The sequence below is a fragment of the Castor canadensis genome, chromosome 6 (assembly GCF_047511655.1).
Source record: "Castor canadensis chromosome 6, mCasCan1.hap1v2, whole genome shotgun sequence".
NCBI classification, from domain to species: domain Eukaryota; kingdom Metazoa; phylum Chordata; class Mammalia; order Rodentia; family Castoridae; genus Castor; species Castor canadensis.
This window is the reverse complement of record NC_133391.1, coordinates 45,420,266-45,435,217: the sequence shown is the minus strand read 5'-3', so window position 1 is coordinate 45,435,217 and position 14,952 is coordinate 45,420,266. Positions and strand designations below refer to the sequence as shown.

At 34.8% G+C, this 14,952-nt stretch overlaps 1 protein-coding gene across 1 annotated transcript in view; it reads left to right on the top strand.

The window, feature by feature from the left end:
- Positions 1 to 13,038, top strand: part of Brdt (bromodomain testis associated) — a 59,441-nt gene extending 46,403 nt beyond the window's left edge. The window contains exons 15-17 of the mRNA XM_020158351.2: positions 3,379 to 3,584; positions 4,460 to 4,640; positions 12,970 to 13,038. Of these exons, the coding sequence (XP_020013940.2) occupies positions 3,379 to 3,584; positions 4,460 to 4,640; positions 12,970 to 13,038 (456 nt within the window). The remainder of the gene's footprint in view (positions 1 to 3,378; positions 3,585 to 4,459; positions 4,641 to 12,969) is intronic.
- The last annotated feature ends 1,914 nt before the right edge of the window (positions 13,039 to 14,952 follow it).

Below are 14,952 nucleotides of genomic sequence, written 5' to 3'. Positions count from 1 at the left end.
CCTTCCTTCCTTTCTTTTCTAGTACTGGGGATGAAACCCAAGGCCTCATGCCTGCTAGGCAAGTGCTCTACCACTGAGCTTCATCCCTACTCAATAGCTGTGATTTCTTACATAATTCTCTACTAGTAGTTGTTATTATTAAAGACTGACTATGAGTGAGTTTAATGTAGCTATTTTGCTATTGATAAGTATCGATTAGAAACATTTAAAGTTACCTTTTCTAAAAACCAACAGTAATTTTCTATTTTATTGTTTGTGTGTCATCCCCTTTAGGTAAAAAAGAATACTGCTACAGAGTTTCTTAAATCAAACATTTGATTTCCTATATATCACAGTCTTTTCATTTCTAGTTTAACAAAGATTTATCTTTACTGGCCCAAAATAAGTTTAAAAAGAACAATAAAATTTCTAAAAAGACAAAAGGATCACAGCAAAAATAACCATAAGAAAATTAGGTGTATGTTAAACCATTGAAGCTTGTGCTAGGATGAAAGTGGCTTATCTACTATAAAGACTAGCACACCGCACTAACTAAATGGGGATGAAAGCTTAAGAAAAGATGGGATTGTGTAGTTTGTTCTCTTCATAAGAGATGGTCAAGCAACTTCCCACCCTTGCACCCTCAGTATTAGCAATTGTAACATTTATTGAAAGGAGAGCTGTACAATTTTGATGCTACAAGAAATTTTTGAGAGTTAGTCTTCACAAATAAACTGCAACTCAGATGATTCAAGCATCTTCCCCAAATAAGAGCTAGAGGTAAAATGAAAGATTCGAGCAAGCTCTTAACTATTCAAGTTTCTACTCTAACAAAGCTAGAGGTTCTTCTCTTATTTACTTATTCCTTGTCTCTTCTTACTTTCTCTCTCATCTGTTAATAATTTTCTTTCATTCAATAGTTTTATTGTGAAGTTTTGCCATTCTATAGCTTCTATCCTCTAGTCCTTTGTACCTTATTTTCTCACTATCTCTTTTCGTCTTCAACCGTAGTTTCTCAACAACAGTATAATTGACATGTTAGATTGGGTAAATCTATGTTGGGGGCAGGTTTCTGCACTATAGCGTGCTTAACCAAAATCTAACCCTCTGAATGCCAGAAGTACCTCCCCCCCCCCGACCATATGGCAGCCAAAAATGTCTGACATCACCAAGTGTTTGCCTTGGTGAGAAGTGGGTGGAAAAATCACCCAAGCTGAGAGCCAGGGTCTTAATTTTCCAAGCATTTAGCTATTCTGCTATGTCTGTAATTTGTCCTCCCTGAGGAACCATTGAATTCTGAAATAGCTGCATCCCTCCCAATGCCTTGATATGGTATGATATCCAAAGGCTGTCTACTACTTCTTTTGGATTGAACATCTACCATGATTTCAGTTTAAGTATTATCATTTTTGACAACTTCCTGGTCCCCTATAGTCAGGAATTGCTAAACTGCTAAAGTTTATCTTTACTAAAGATAACTCTTTTCACCTTCTTACCACAGAAACCAGACCTGATAGCCTCTATTTTCGCTATTTTAACATCTATAACCAGTCCTGGAATGACTGACATGGACTGCCTTCTAATCAGTTCCACTTCAACCTTCTTATGTTAGTTTTCTTGATGAACTGCTCTGATCATGTTACTCATCTGTATGAAAACTTTACTGGTTTCCAACTTCCACCTCCAGAATGATTAAACCTGTGTGTTATGATCCCAGTTTGACCCATCATTCTTAACTAATATGGTTGTAGTTTATTGAAACCAAATTATTCATTTCTCTCCAGACATAGAGGAATGTTTTCTATCCTCATGTATACCTATCAAAAGTTTTTTCATTCTTCATGATACCTGTAAACTTTCCTATTTGATACTCTGCCAAAATTTTATTGGAATGAAATAGAAATTTGGCCATAATTTCATCCTGTCTTTATCCCCTATTAAAATACCACCAGGCATTGCCTGTCCTATTTCAAATCTCTGTTGGAAAGTGAGATTCTTCAGTTGACTAGTCATGTGAGCTTTGGAACTGGTGTTTAGCTTATTCCATTAGTAAGGACAAAAACAGACTTTACTGACAATTTATAGGAAAGACTTCAAAAGCACAACTGGGTGACCATTGGCAAAGGTCCCTGTGTAGGTGGCAGGGTGTGGGGAGGGATATTCTGACTTACTATTTTGGGACAGAAATTGAAGGACTATGGCTATCAGTCATAACTTTTCTTTTGCCTTACATGGAACCCTAGACAAAGTTTAATATTTCATGGAACTATATCAAAAGAAAATTCAAGTATAATTATTAAGGAGACAGTTATAAAAAGAAAAACATTAAAAGGGTATTACATAATAATCCTCTTTTCTTACCATAGATAGGCAGGTTAATTCTTAAAAAACCATCTAGACCTGTAGTAGTGACATGTAGCCACTGGATCCTTGAAATGTGGCTGGAGCAATTAAGAAGCTAAGTTTTAAATTTTATTTCTTTGAATTAATTTGAATTTTAAAACTGACACAATTCAGTTATTAGAAAACTTAAATATGTTTGGAATGGCTTAGTTCCATTTAACTATTTTATAAGTTTTTAAATTAATTATAGCTCAATTGGGTTTTTTGGGTAGACTGGGATTTGAACTCAGGGTTTTGCATTTGCAGTTCAATTATTTTTAATCAGAATTTAGAATTTAAGAAATGCTATAAGCAAAATAAATAATCTGGAGGACTTCATATGAAAAAATGTAAAATCTTTTAGCTTAATCACATGTTGAAATAGCAATGCTCTGAGTATATTTCACTAAATAAAATTAAAGATATTATTAAAATTTTAACTTAAACTTTAAATGTGTACTAGGAAATTTTATATTGCATATATTTCCGTTGTGTAGCACTGATCTCAATCATGGTATATCTTAAGAACAGTGGTCACATGAGTTAATAAGGAAATAACATCAGTTAATAAGAAAAGACATGGTATGTCAGAGGTTTCTCAGCCAATTCCATGCAGCTCCATTCTTAATGGCATAATCATGCTTTGCCTCATATTAATCATTTGCATATTTGCTTTATTTTCCCTACAGGAGCATAAGTGTCTTGATTACAGTGAGTTGACCACTTGTTTTTATACTCCTTGCAATTATTATAAGCTACATATACATATGTATCACATTAAATTAAAATAATTGACAACCATGCTACTTTAGTTAGTCTTAGGAGAGAATAACTAAATTTAAATGATCTGTTACTTTGTTTTTACATTCCCCTCTTTCTTTAGGAACCTTTAGTAACAGTACATGGCCTTTGGAATCTTAATTTGATCTATTACTATGTCAAAAGATAATTGTCTTCCTTCTGAAATTTGATTGACATCTGTAGACATAGACTGAACAATACATTTATTTATTTTAGGATATAAAGATTAAGAATGCAGACTCTTGGAAAAGTTTAGGCAAACCAGTGAAATCATCAGGTGTACTGAAGTCCTCTGATGAGCTCTTCAACCAGTTTAGAAAAGCAGCAATAGAAAAGGAAGTAAAAGCTCGAACACAAGAACTAATACGGAAACATTTGGAACAAAATACAAAGGAACCAAAAATAGCTCAAGAAAATCAGAGGTCTGTAATTTACTGGATTAAAGAACTCCATGGCAGTTATAGAAATACATATTTTTTTTATTAATTTATTCACATGTGCATACATTATTTGGGTAATTTCTTCCCTCTGCCCCCCTCCCCCACCCTCTCCCTACTTCCCCTCTCAGTTCCAGGCAGGTTCTGTTCTGCCTTTATTACTAGTTTTGTTGAGGAAAAGAGACAAGCCTAATAAGGAAGGGAAAGTGTTTTTACTAGTTGAGTTGAGGACAGCTATCCAGAAATACTCCTAGCATTGCTTTCATGTACACATGTTATGACCCATGTTGATTCATCTCTAACTGATCTTTACCCTGGTTACTGATCCCCTTCTCATGTTAACCTCTGTTGCTTTAAGGTTTCTGTATTAGCTCCTCTGGAGTGGAGACATCAAACACTTTCATATTTTGGGTTTTCTACCTATATAGAAATATATTTTAAATATTTGTCAAGTGACTATGGTTCAGCTGTTTAGTAGAACACAGAACAAATTACAATTGCAAAACATGCGTTTTTATTGATATTTTTATAAGTGGTAGCACCTATTTTGAAGAAGATAGAAGTAATCAAGTGATTAATGGCTTTATTTTCCAGACATATCTTCAAGGTTCTTCATTCCACATGTAGGAAGATAATGGTGCACTTTAGTCAGTTTTCCAAAACCTTTCATTTTGTTGTTGTTAATACAGATTACCCTATGTAAAATTTGACACCCCAAAGACAAAATTTAAAATAATGCTATAACATAGGAAAATGGGTATCTAGCATATTGCTTTACAATTGTTATTTAATAATGTATCTTTGTAATAAAAAGTTTTAAGGAACTTGAAACCTACTTTGAGCTTTACTGTTTCATTAAGGGACCTTGGAAATGGATTGACACTAGAATCTTTTGCAAATAAGATCCAAAGCAGATGCCATGGAGAAGAGCAGAAAGAACATCAGCAGTCTTTGGAAGCTCAAGACAAATGCAAGCTTTGGCTTCTCAAAGAACGTAATTTAGCAAGAGAGAAAGAGCAAGAGCGGAGGAGGAGAGAAGCAGTAAGTGAATTTTAGTTGACCAAATCTAACTAACAAAAATTTTAACTGATTGCTCTGTTTTATGTGTTCAGCAATGCATTTGAGGTAGTTTTTCAGAGACAGTGGAGTTACCTCTGTGGTGAGAATCAGATTCTGTAATCAGAGCTTAAAATAAAAATTTCACAATCAAAAAAGGCAAGCATATGCAATATAGATTATTGAGCCTGGAGCTACTAGACTGCCTGGGCTCAAATCTATTTATTAGACTTTGGTCATCGGAAGTTTGTTAATCTCTCAGTGGTTCAGTTTCCTTATTTATAAAGAGGAAATAAGAACACCTATTGTGAAGATGAAAAGAATTAACATGCATTAAGCACATAGGAGAATGCTGGCACATAAGTAATTTACCATTTACTAGTCTTGAAAATATGCAATTGGTGGCCAAAAGATAAGTCATCTGTTCTAAGTCAGTATTTTTTTAATTGGTGGCTAGATTAAAAAATTGAAGTTAAGTATGATGGTGCAAGTTTGTAATCCCAGCTCTTGGGAGGCTGAAGCAGATGGATTCCGAGTCCAAGCCAACGTGGGCTTCATAGTGAGATCCTATCTTAAAAAACAAAAAACAATTGATTTTTGTATAGCAGTACCGATGTACAAAATGATATATTAAAAGCTAGACTTGATTGTTTTTATCCATGAATTTTTAGTTTTAGTTTTTGCACTGCTGGGAATTGAATCCAGAGCTTGGTACATGCTAAACAGGCATTCTACCACTAAGCTACATATCTAGCCCATCTGTGGATTATTTTAGCAGTGTTTATCATTCAGTTTCAAATATGTGGGCATTTTTTGACTAGTAATTTCTGTTAGTGGTTTCTAACTTCTTCGGGGGTCAGAGAACATACATTGTCTGACTTGAATTGTTTGATATTTGTTGAAAGTTGTTTTATGTCCTGATTTATGGTCTACCTTGATAAATATTGTATGCACACTTGAAGAATGAGTGTTCTACTGCTGTTGGGTACACTACTGATCAAGTCATATTGGTTGATAGTATTGTTCAGGCCTACTAATGGTTTCAGAGTTTCAGGTCTCACATTACAGTCTTTCATCCATCTTAGTTGATTTTTGTGCAAGATGAGAGGGATCTAGTTTTAGTCTTTTGAAATGTGGTTATCCAATTTTCCCATCACCTTTTGTTAAAGAGACTGTCTTTCTCTGACATACATTTTGGCACCTTTGTTGACAATAAGATAGCTATAGTTGCTTGGGTTTATTTCCAGGTCTTCTCATTCCATTGGTCTCCCTGCGTGTTTTTGTGCCAGTGCCATGCCGGTTTTGTTACTATGGCTCTCTAATTACACCTGTGCACCACTTTTGGAAGCATGGCCATTTTCACAATACTAATTCTGCTGATCCACGACTTTGGGCATTTTTTTTTTCCATCTCCTAATGTTTTCTTCAGTTTCTTCAGTGTTTCATAGTTTTCATTGTAGGGGTCTCTCTCCTTCTTGGATAGGTTTATTCCTAAGGTTTTTGTTTATTTGTTTTTGTTTTTGTTTGGGGGACTATTGTGAATAGTATTTTTTCCTGATTTCTTTCTTATTAGCATTTTCATTATTGATATATAGAAAAGCAGCTGTTTTTTATGTTCTTTTATTTCATTGTTTTTACATTTGTTCATATGTGTTTGCATTGTTTGGGCACCTCTCCCCTGCCCTCACCCCCACCCCGCTTCCAGGCAGAACCTGTTTGCCCTCTTGTTCTCCAATTTTGTTGAAGAGAAAAAATAAAGCAATAATAAGAAAGACATAGCATTTTTGCTGGTTTGAGATAAAGATAGATATAAAGAGAGATTCTTAGCATTGCTTCCATGCATATGTGTACTACAACCCACATTGGTTCATTTCTACCAGACCTCTTTACTACTTCTTGGTCACCTTCCCATAGTGGCCTCTGTCAGTTTGAGATTACTATATTTGCTTGCCTACAGTGGGCACATCAGCCAAATTCAAGTTTTAGGTTTCCATTCCTTTCCCTATTCCTCCCCTGCACATTCTCCCATTAGTGTGTGACCCACGTCCAATAATACTACTACTGCATTTGTTTTAGGTCTAAAATCCTCAGACGAGGGAAAACATACAATTTTTGTTCTTCTGAGCCTGGCTAACTTTGCTTAAGATAACATTCTCCAGTTTTATCCCTTTACCTGTAAATGACAAAATTTTATTCTTTGTGGCTGAGTAAAATTCCATTGTGTATAAATACCACATTTCTTGATCCATTCATCAGTAGTGGGGCATCTTGGCTGTTTCCATAACTTGGCTATTGTGAATAGCGCTGCAATAAACATGGGTGTGCAGGTACCTCTGGAGTAACCTGAGTCACATTCCTTTGGGTATATCCCCAAGAGTGGTATAAAGCAACTAATTTTTGTATGTCTATTTGAGGTGTGTTTTGTTGTTGCTATTGTTTGTGTTTTTGTTTTTGGCTTTTTGAGACAGGTCTTACTCTGCAGCTCTGGCTTGCCTCAGACTTACAGTTCTCCTGCCTCAGCCTCCAAAGTGCTGAGCTTCCAAGCACATGCCTCCATGTGCAGCTGTGTGTTGACTTTGTATCCTGTTATGTTGCTCAGACTCTTCATCTGATCTAAGTAAGAGTCCTGTAGTGGGTTTTTAAACATTATTTAAGTATAGGATCATATCATCTTAAAAGAGGGATACTTTGACTTTTTTTTTCTATTTGTATCTCCCTTTTTCTTTTTTTAGATGTATCACTCTAAGATTTCAAGCATTATATTGAATAAGAGTGATGAGAATGGATGCCTTTGTCTTTGTTCCTGATTTCAGAGGAAATACTTTCAATTTTTCCCCGTTCAGTATAATGTTGGTTATGTGTTTTTCATACATAGCCTTTTTTATGTTGAGGTGTGATACTTCTATTCCTCGTTTTATCATAAAGGGATGTTGAATGTTGTCAAAGGCTTTTTCTGCTGTTGTAATGATAATGTGATTTTTAAATTCTTGATTCTATTTTATGTGCTATATAATGTTTATTGATTTGCACGTTGAACCAACCTTGCAACCCTGGAGTGAAACCAACTTGATTATGGTTTACAATGGTAATACTGGCTTCCTAGAATGAGTGTGGTCGCATTTTTCCCTTTCTTTTTTATGGAATAGTTCAAGGAGCATGGAACCTTCTTTTAAAGTCTGGTAGACTTCAGCAGTGAGTCCATCCAGTTCTGGACTTTTCTTTGTAGGGAGAAAGGATATTACTGCTTCAATCTCATTGCTTCTTGTTGGTGTTTTTTGGATTGTTTATATTTCTTGGTTCAATTTTGGTAGGTTCCATGTTTCCAGAAATTCATCTATTTCTTCTAGATTTTCTAATTTATTGATGTATAAGTTTTCAAAATATTCCTTAATAATCTGGATTTCAGTTGTATCAGTAGTAATATACCTTCTTATTCCTTTCTTCTTTTCTTTTTTTTTTTTTTTGATTTTTTTTTTGGTGGTACTGGGGTTTGAACTCAGGGCCTTATGATCGCAAGGCAGGCACTCTACTACTTGAGCCACTCCACCAGCTCTCTTCTTTTCTTAATTTAAGCATTTAATGCAGAGTTTCTTTTTAAAATCATAACCTTTCTTATCATATATTAATTGTACAAAATAAATAATTGGTTTCATTATAACATTTTCATACATGTATATAAATGTATTTGGATATTCACTCCCAGTAATGACCTCATGTTTTATGATCTCCTTTTCCAGCTCAAATTTTATTAATTTGTGTCTTCTCTTTCATTTGGTTAGTTTGCTAAGGATTTGTCAGTCTTATTTACCTTTTCAAAGAACTAATTCTTTGTTTCATTGATCCTTTGTATTCTTTTAGTATATATTTCATTAATTTCAACACTGAAGTTTCTTTCTTTCTTTCTTTCTACTACCTTTGGGTTTGGCTTGGTCTTAGTTTACTAAGATCTTGAGAACTTGAGGTACATCAGTAGGTTGTTTGAGATCTCTGTTATATTTTAACATAGTCACTCATAGCTATAACTTCTTCCTTAGAACTGCCTTTGCTGTATCTCAAAGGTTCTCTTAAGTTGCGTTTTCATTTTCATTTGGTTCTAGGAATTTTTAAATTTTCCCCTGTGATTTCTTCAATGACACACTGTTCAAAACTATATTGTTGAACCTCATGTGTTTATATAATTTCTGAGGTAACTCTTGCTACTGATTTCTGTTTTTGTTACATTATGATCTTATAAGATAAAAGAAATTATTTCCATTTTTTGTATATTTGTTAAAACTTGCTTTATGGCCTAAAATATATTTTGGAGAAAGTCCTAGGGGAAGCTGTGAAGAACATGTACTCTGTTACCATTGGGTGGAATATTCTGAGATGTCTGTTAAGTTCTTTTGATAGATGGTGCAGTTTGTCTGAAATTTCTTTGCTGATTTTTTTTCTTGGGATGATGTGTTATTGATGAGAGCAGGGTATTGTAGTAATTACTGTCATTTTGTCTGGACCTATTTATACCTTTATGTCCAATACTATGTACTTTATGAAATTGGTGCAATTATAAAATATATTTACAACAGTGCATGTATATTTACAATAGTCATATCTTCTCGATGGGTTTTTCCTATTAGTAATATAAAGTGATATTTATGTGCTTTGTCAGGTGTAAGTATAACTACTCCTGCTTGCTTTCACATCCCATTTGATTAGAATATCATTTTCCATCCTTTCACTTTAAGCCTGTGTTTGCCAGTGAGGTGAGTTTCATGAAGACAATAAACAGTTGGGCTTCATTTTTTTTTAATCCAGTCAGCCAGTCTGCATTTTTTAATCAGAGAATTAAGACCATTTACATGTAATGCTATTATTGAAATGCAAGTAGTAATTTCTCCCTTCTGTGTCTTATAGAGTTTTTACTTACCATAAAAATATAGTTTTAAAAAAAAATTAGAGAAGCTTTTTTCCAGGTCCTGTAGTATTTGATTCTACCAGGTCTGGGGTAGTTGAATGGGTTGTATCTGGAGTCTGTTGTAGGTCCTGTGTTCCCACTGTGTAAGTTGTTGCTGTATGCAGGCTTTGGGCACAGCCAGTCAAGATTATATTGTGAGAATCAGGACTGCATTCACTTTAGAAGCTTTTCTCTTTGTTGCATACAGGGAGCTGCTGCTGGCCCCAGTGAGCTTTGTAGCCTGTGGGCCATGCATGGCCATCCAGTTTCTGTACCCAGAGGCAGCAGATGTCTAAGCTGCACAGTGTCCCCCAGGTGCATCAGAGGGTGGGGGAAGCAAACAGAGCACTGAGTTCTGCACTGGAAGGGGAGACCCAAGAGAACTGGGTTCTCTGTCTGTGCTTTCATACCCTGCCCAGTAGCAAAACATCCTGAGGGAGGGTGGATGCTGTGGACATTCAGAGACCACTCAGAGCTCTCAGATCTGCCTGGCAGCAAACCACACATGACAGGGAGGCAGCTCTGGAGGTCAAGCATCCCACTGGCCTCAGAGCTCTGAAGTAATCCTCCGCTCAAAGTTCTCCTAAAGCTCACTGATGGTCTTTTAATTTTTAAAATTCTTTTTTTTCCCTTTATGCTTTCATTCCGTATGAAATCATCTGTTAATCCCATACAGTATGTATATATTTTTTACCTCAGGTATTGTAATTGTCTCTAGAAGTTTGACTTGGGTCTTTTTAAGTTCTCTTCCATTCAAAGTTTTGAACACATAGAATATATGTTTTAATGGACTGTGCTAATTCTAGAATCCATGTCAGTTCCAGGCCAGTTTCAGGTGGTTCAGTACTCTCATTTTTATAGATAGTATTTTTCTGCATACTTAGTAAGCATTAATGCCAAACTTTAAGAATTTTTTTGTCAGTTTTGGTAATCATGGGAAAGATGTGAATTCACAAGACACACAGGAACATTAGTTTGGCTTTGGCTGTAATATTGATTATAATACAATTTAATTTCCTAGGAAATAATGAACAAAATTTTGTCACCTTAATTTTTTTTTGAGATATGTTCTCACTATGTAGTTGGCCTTGAATTCCCAATCCTCCTGCCCTGCCTCAGCCTCCCAAGTGCTGGGATTAGAGTTGCAGGCCACTAAGCCCAGCTAGCTTCATATTTTATAATTGTAAAGTAGAAACAAGCCTCTGTGTTGAACAGAGGTTATTTTATATTATATTTTATTTTTTATTTTATGGTGCTGGGGATCATTGCCAGGGTCCCATGCATGTAAGGCAAGCACTTTACCACTGAACTGTACCTCCAGGCCTCAGAGTTTGTTTTAGAACCGTGTAGTCTTACATAACTTTATATGATAAAAATGTACTTTATGTGGGCAGAGACAGTAGCAATTGGCCACATATGGGTATTGAGTACTTGAAGAGTGGCTAATATAACTGAGAACTTAACTTTAAACTTTAATTTTAATTTACTTAAATTTAAATAGCAACTTTTTAAATCTTGTTTGTAGGCTTTTGTTTTGTGGTACTGAGGATTGAACTCAAGATTTCAAGCTTGCAAGGCAAGCATTCTACCACTTGAGCCACACCCCCAATTCTTTTTGCTTTTAGTTTGTTTTTCAGATGGGGTCTCACCTTTGTCAGGGTCAGCCTTGGACCTCAGTCCTCCTTCCTCTACCTCCTAAGTAGGTGGGATTATAGATGTGCACCACCATACCTGGCCCTGTTTGTATTTTTGTTTGTTTATTGGCAGCCCTGGCATTTGAACTCAGGGCCTCATGCTTTCCAGGCAGGCACTCTATCACTTAAGCCGTTCCACCTGCCCTTCTGTTTGTGTTTTTTAAAATAAATCTATATTAAATTTTTCTTTAGTACCTGGACAGATGTCTTTCTCTAGTAATCTTAGAATTTTTCTTGTTGACATTCACAGGGCCTGGCTTTAGTCATCCCCATGTGATTTTACATCAAGCTGGTTGCCACCTAACAACCCAACTAGAGAACCTGATATGATTCCCAATATCCTAATCACTTTTTTGAAATTTTACTGAACTTAGAACATTTCACCTCATGCCAGTTTTCTTGATCAAGCTTTTTATCTTACATTTGAATGGATGAATTGTGTATTGGAACTGCAGAGAAAGGAATATCCAGCTTATGGTGTTAGCTGCAAAGAGCATTAGCTATTAAGTCATGGTATCTAAGGTTAATTGGTATAGAGACTAACTAATTCTCTATCAGTAAGTGCTCCACACACAGAGATTTTTAGTCAAGATGTAAGAATCTAAGTAAGGCTACATAATCTTTAGTCAGATTTCATTACTCATTCTTCAAGTCTGTACACTGCTTGTAGCATCACATGATTACATGATATTCAGGCCAGAATGAGTCTCCAGCTCTTACACTGCTGGCTAAAGTAAGAAGTTAAACTATCTAGGCTAGACATTTGGCATCCCTAAGAACTAGGCATTAGGAAAGACCTGGCTTTTGATTTAAGAAGTATTTTTTTTCTCTAGGCAAAAATTTAAGAAATTTTTGTAGTTGATTAGTCAGATGTACCCTTTAATTATACTTTTGGTAGGTAGGCCATAATTCCGAACTTTGTCTTGATGAAAAAGCCAGTCACACTCAGGAAGCCAGCCAACTGGGTAAAAATTGGAGGCTTTACTTATTACTGATCTTTCCTGTTTATTGAGGAGGTACCCAGTTTTTGAATTTTAATATTTGATGTCATTTCAGCTGGCAAGGAATATCTAACCTAAGAAGAACATTTAGAAAAAGGGTCAGGATATAGCAATATATAGAACATTGTTTACTTTGTCTTAATTAGCTTTTTCTCTGAGTCAGCTCATTTTAAAAAGATTTTTTAGCATTTAATAAAGCATTGTTCTGAATGTTCTACATGCAATTTGTTTCTGTCTTCATAAATATTTATATATAGACTAGACTTGATTAAGTAATTTGCCTTAGGTTACATAGTAGTAAGTCATAGAATCAAAGAAAAACCATAGATTTAACATGATACATTATAGTTCTCTCACATAGGGAAGATACTGATTTATTCAGAAAATAATTTTTATATGTCTAGCACTATGTTAGTTACACAAATAAATAAAAATAGTGTGCTCTAAGTCCATATTCCTATTAATACCTACTCTGTCATTGAGAGGTTCTTGTCTTATGTGGAGAAAAGTCAAACTTATGTGTTCTTGTGGGCATTTTTATTTATCACATAAGCAATATGTTATGAAACAGGTATAAAAATAACAGAAATAAAAATGTATTATGTTAAAAACTGTTTGCATTTTGTATAGCTGTAATAAAGGCATACATTTTTAAAGTAGTTAAAATGTTCTCTTTTCTACAGATGGCGGGTACCATTGATATGACTCTTCAAAGCGACATTATGACAATGTTTGAAAACAATTTTGATTAAAATTCAGTTTTTAAATTAACCATCACCTTCAAATGAATGTTGTAAGATTAAAATGCATATGGTAAAATAATTGCCTTCAGACACCAAGTATATCAATCTTATATTGTATTTTGACTGCTCTAAAATGATTAAACAGTTTTCACTTACATTTTTAATAGCTATATGTTCATTTTAATGATGTAATTTGTTGGAAATTTTATAATTTGGTTCTTTAAAAATTGAATAGATATCCATTCCACAAATGTCAACTATGTATTGTAGGTCCTGATCTAAGCAAATCCAAAAGAGATGGTCCCTGACTGGTTTTAAAATGAAGACTATATAAAAGTATATTAAAACATAGCACCTGTTGAGTTTTTAACTTAAAACAAATATCTATCTGCTTTTAGAAATATTTAGAGCTTCTAACAAATAGTACTTGGTTTCCTTGTGTGTCACATTATAAAAGATTCTCTGCTAGTTCTGCCCAGTACATCGACATTTTATTTAAAGAAATATTACCAGCCTGGCTCAGTGGCTCAGACCTATAATCCTAGCTACTTGGGAAGCAGATATTGGGAAGATTGAAATTCGAGGCCAGCCCAGGCAAAAAGTTCATGAGACCCCATCTCAACTAATAAAAGAGCTGACCACGGTGGCATGCACCTGTCCTACCAGCTGTGTGTGAAGTGTGAATAGAATAGTGGTTCAGACCGGCCAGGGCATAAACCTGAGACATACACACACATACATATATTACCTATGGTTTAAAAGATGTTGACAAAATAATAGTAAATATTAATTATGTACGCAAGCTTCTATAGGAACTTACCATTTTTAATATGTATGTGGTAGTAATGTTTACTTTTACTTAACCATAGTCTTATTTAAATGTTCTGTAAAATACTTTTGTCATTTTCAAGTTGCAGTTACGTATATATCATGTATATTGACTTCCATTTTAAATTTTTGAACTCTTGAAGTGTAACATGATTCAAGCTCTATTCTACCTAAAGTAAAAATTCAAAACGTGTATGTATTTTAGAGAGAAAAGAGAATAAGAAAATTTTCTTGACCTCATTTGTCTTTATAATTAGCATGATGGCTTTTTGAAATGCTTCAGACTGTCAGCCAATTTAAAAACATGATTAACTATTGCCTAAAATAGTTATACTACTTCCATGGAACAGCAGAATTAAAGTGATAGTATTTCTACTCAAATGTCTATTTTTAACCAAGAACTTAGTACGTATATACTCAACAGTATGTATTGTTATTTTCCCAAAAGATTATATATAATATAAAATTATAGAGGGCTATGTTATGCTTTCTGTGTTTAGTTTAACCAACTTTATAATTAACTTCGTCTGTAAGGGGCTGGCACATTGTAGATACTTGACTTTTGGTAGGTTGGTTGTAGTCAGTTTAGTAGAGAAAAATATTGGTTAAAAACTGATCCTTCCTATATTATATGTTGTTTTTCAGTGAAAGATTGTCTGGGTTCTTTTAAATTCATACATACAACTGTCTTCAACTAAAGTCTGGTTTTGTGAGGGCCCCTTTTCTGGCCCCATCACTCACCACTCTCCAACTCCTAAAACCTTTTCGTTATGTTTTCTGGGCTTTGTGAAAAGCCAACAACATTCTCTACATAGCAAACCCTTTTGATTGTTCTTTTCCTTTTTTGTTCTGAGTTGTTCAGAAAATCTGGTCCCTAGCCCAGATGCATCAGCTTCATCAGGAATGTTTAGTAATGCAGATTTGGAGACATCAGACTTAGACTAAATTAGAAACTCTATATAGTTGAGTAAGCCCGCCAGGTGATTCTCACCCACAGCTAACATTTCAAATCCATGTCTCATCCCTGCAGCCTCTCATTTAGTGTATGTTTTCTACTGGTTTTTCTTACCCCTATAGTGCTACTTAGAAACTGTT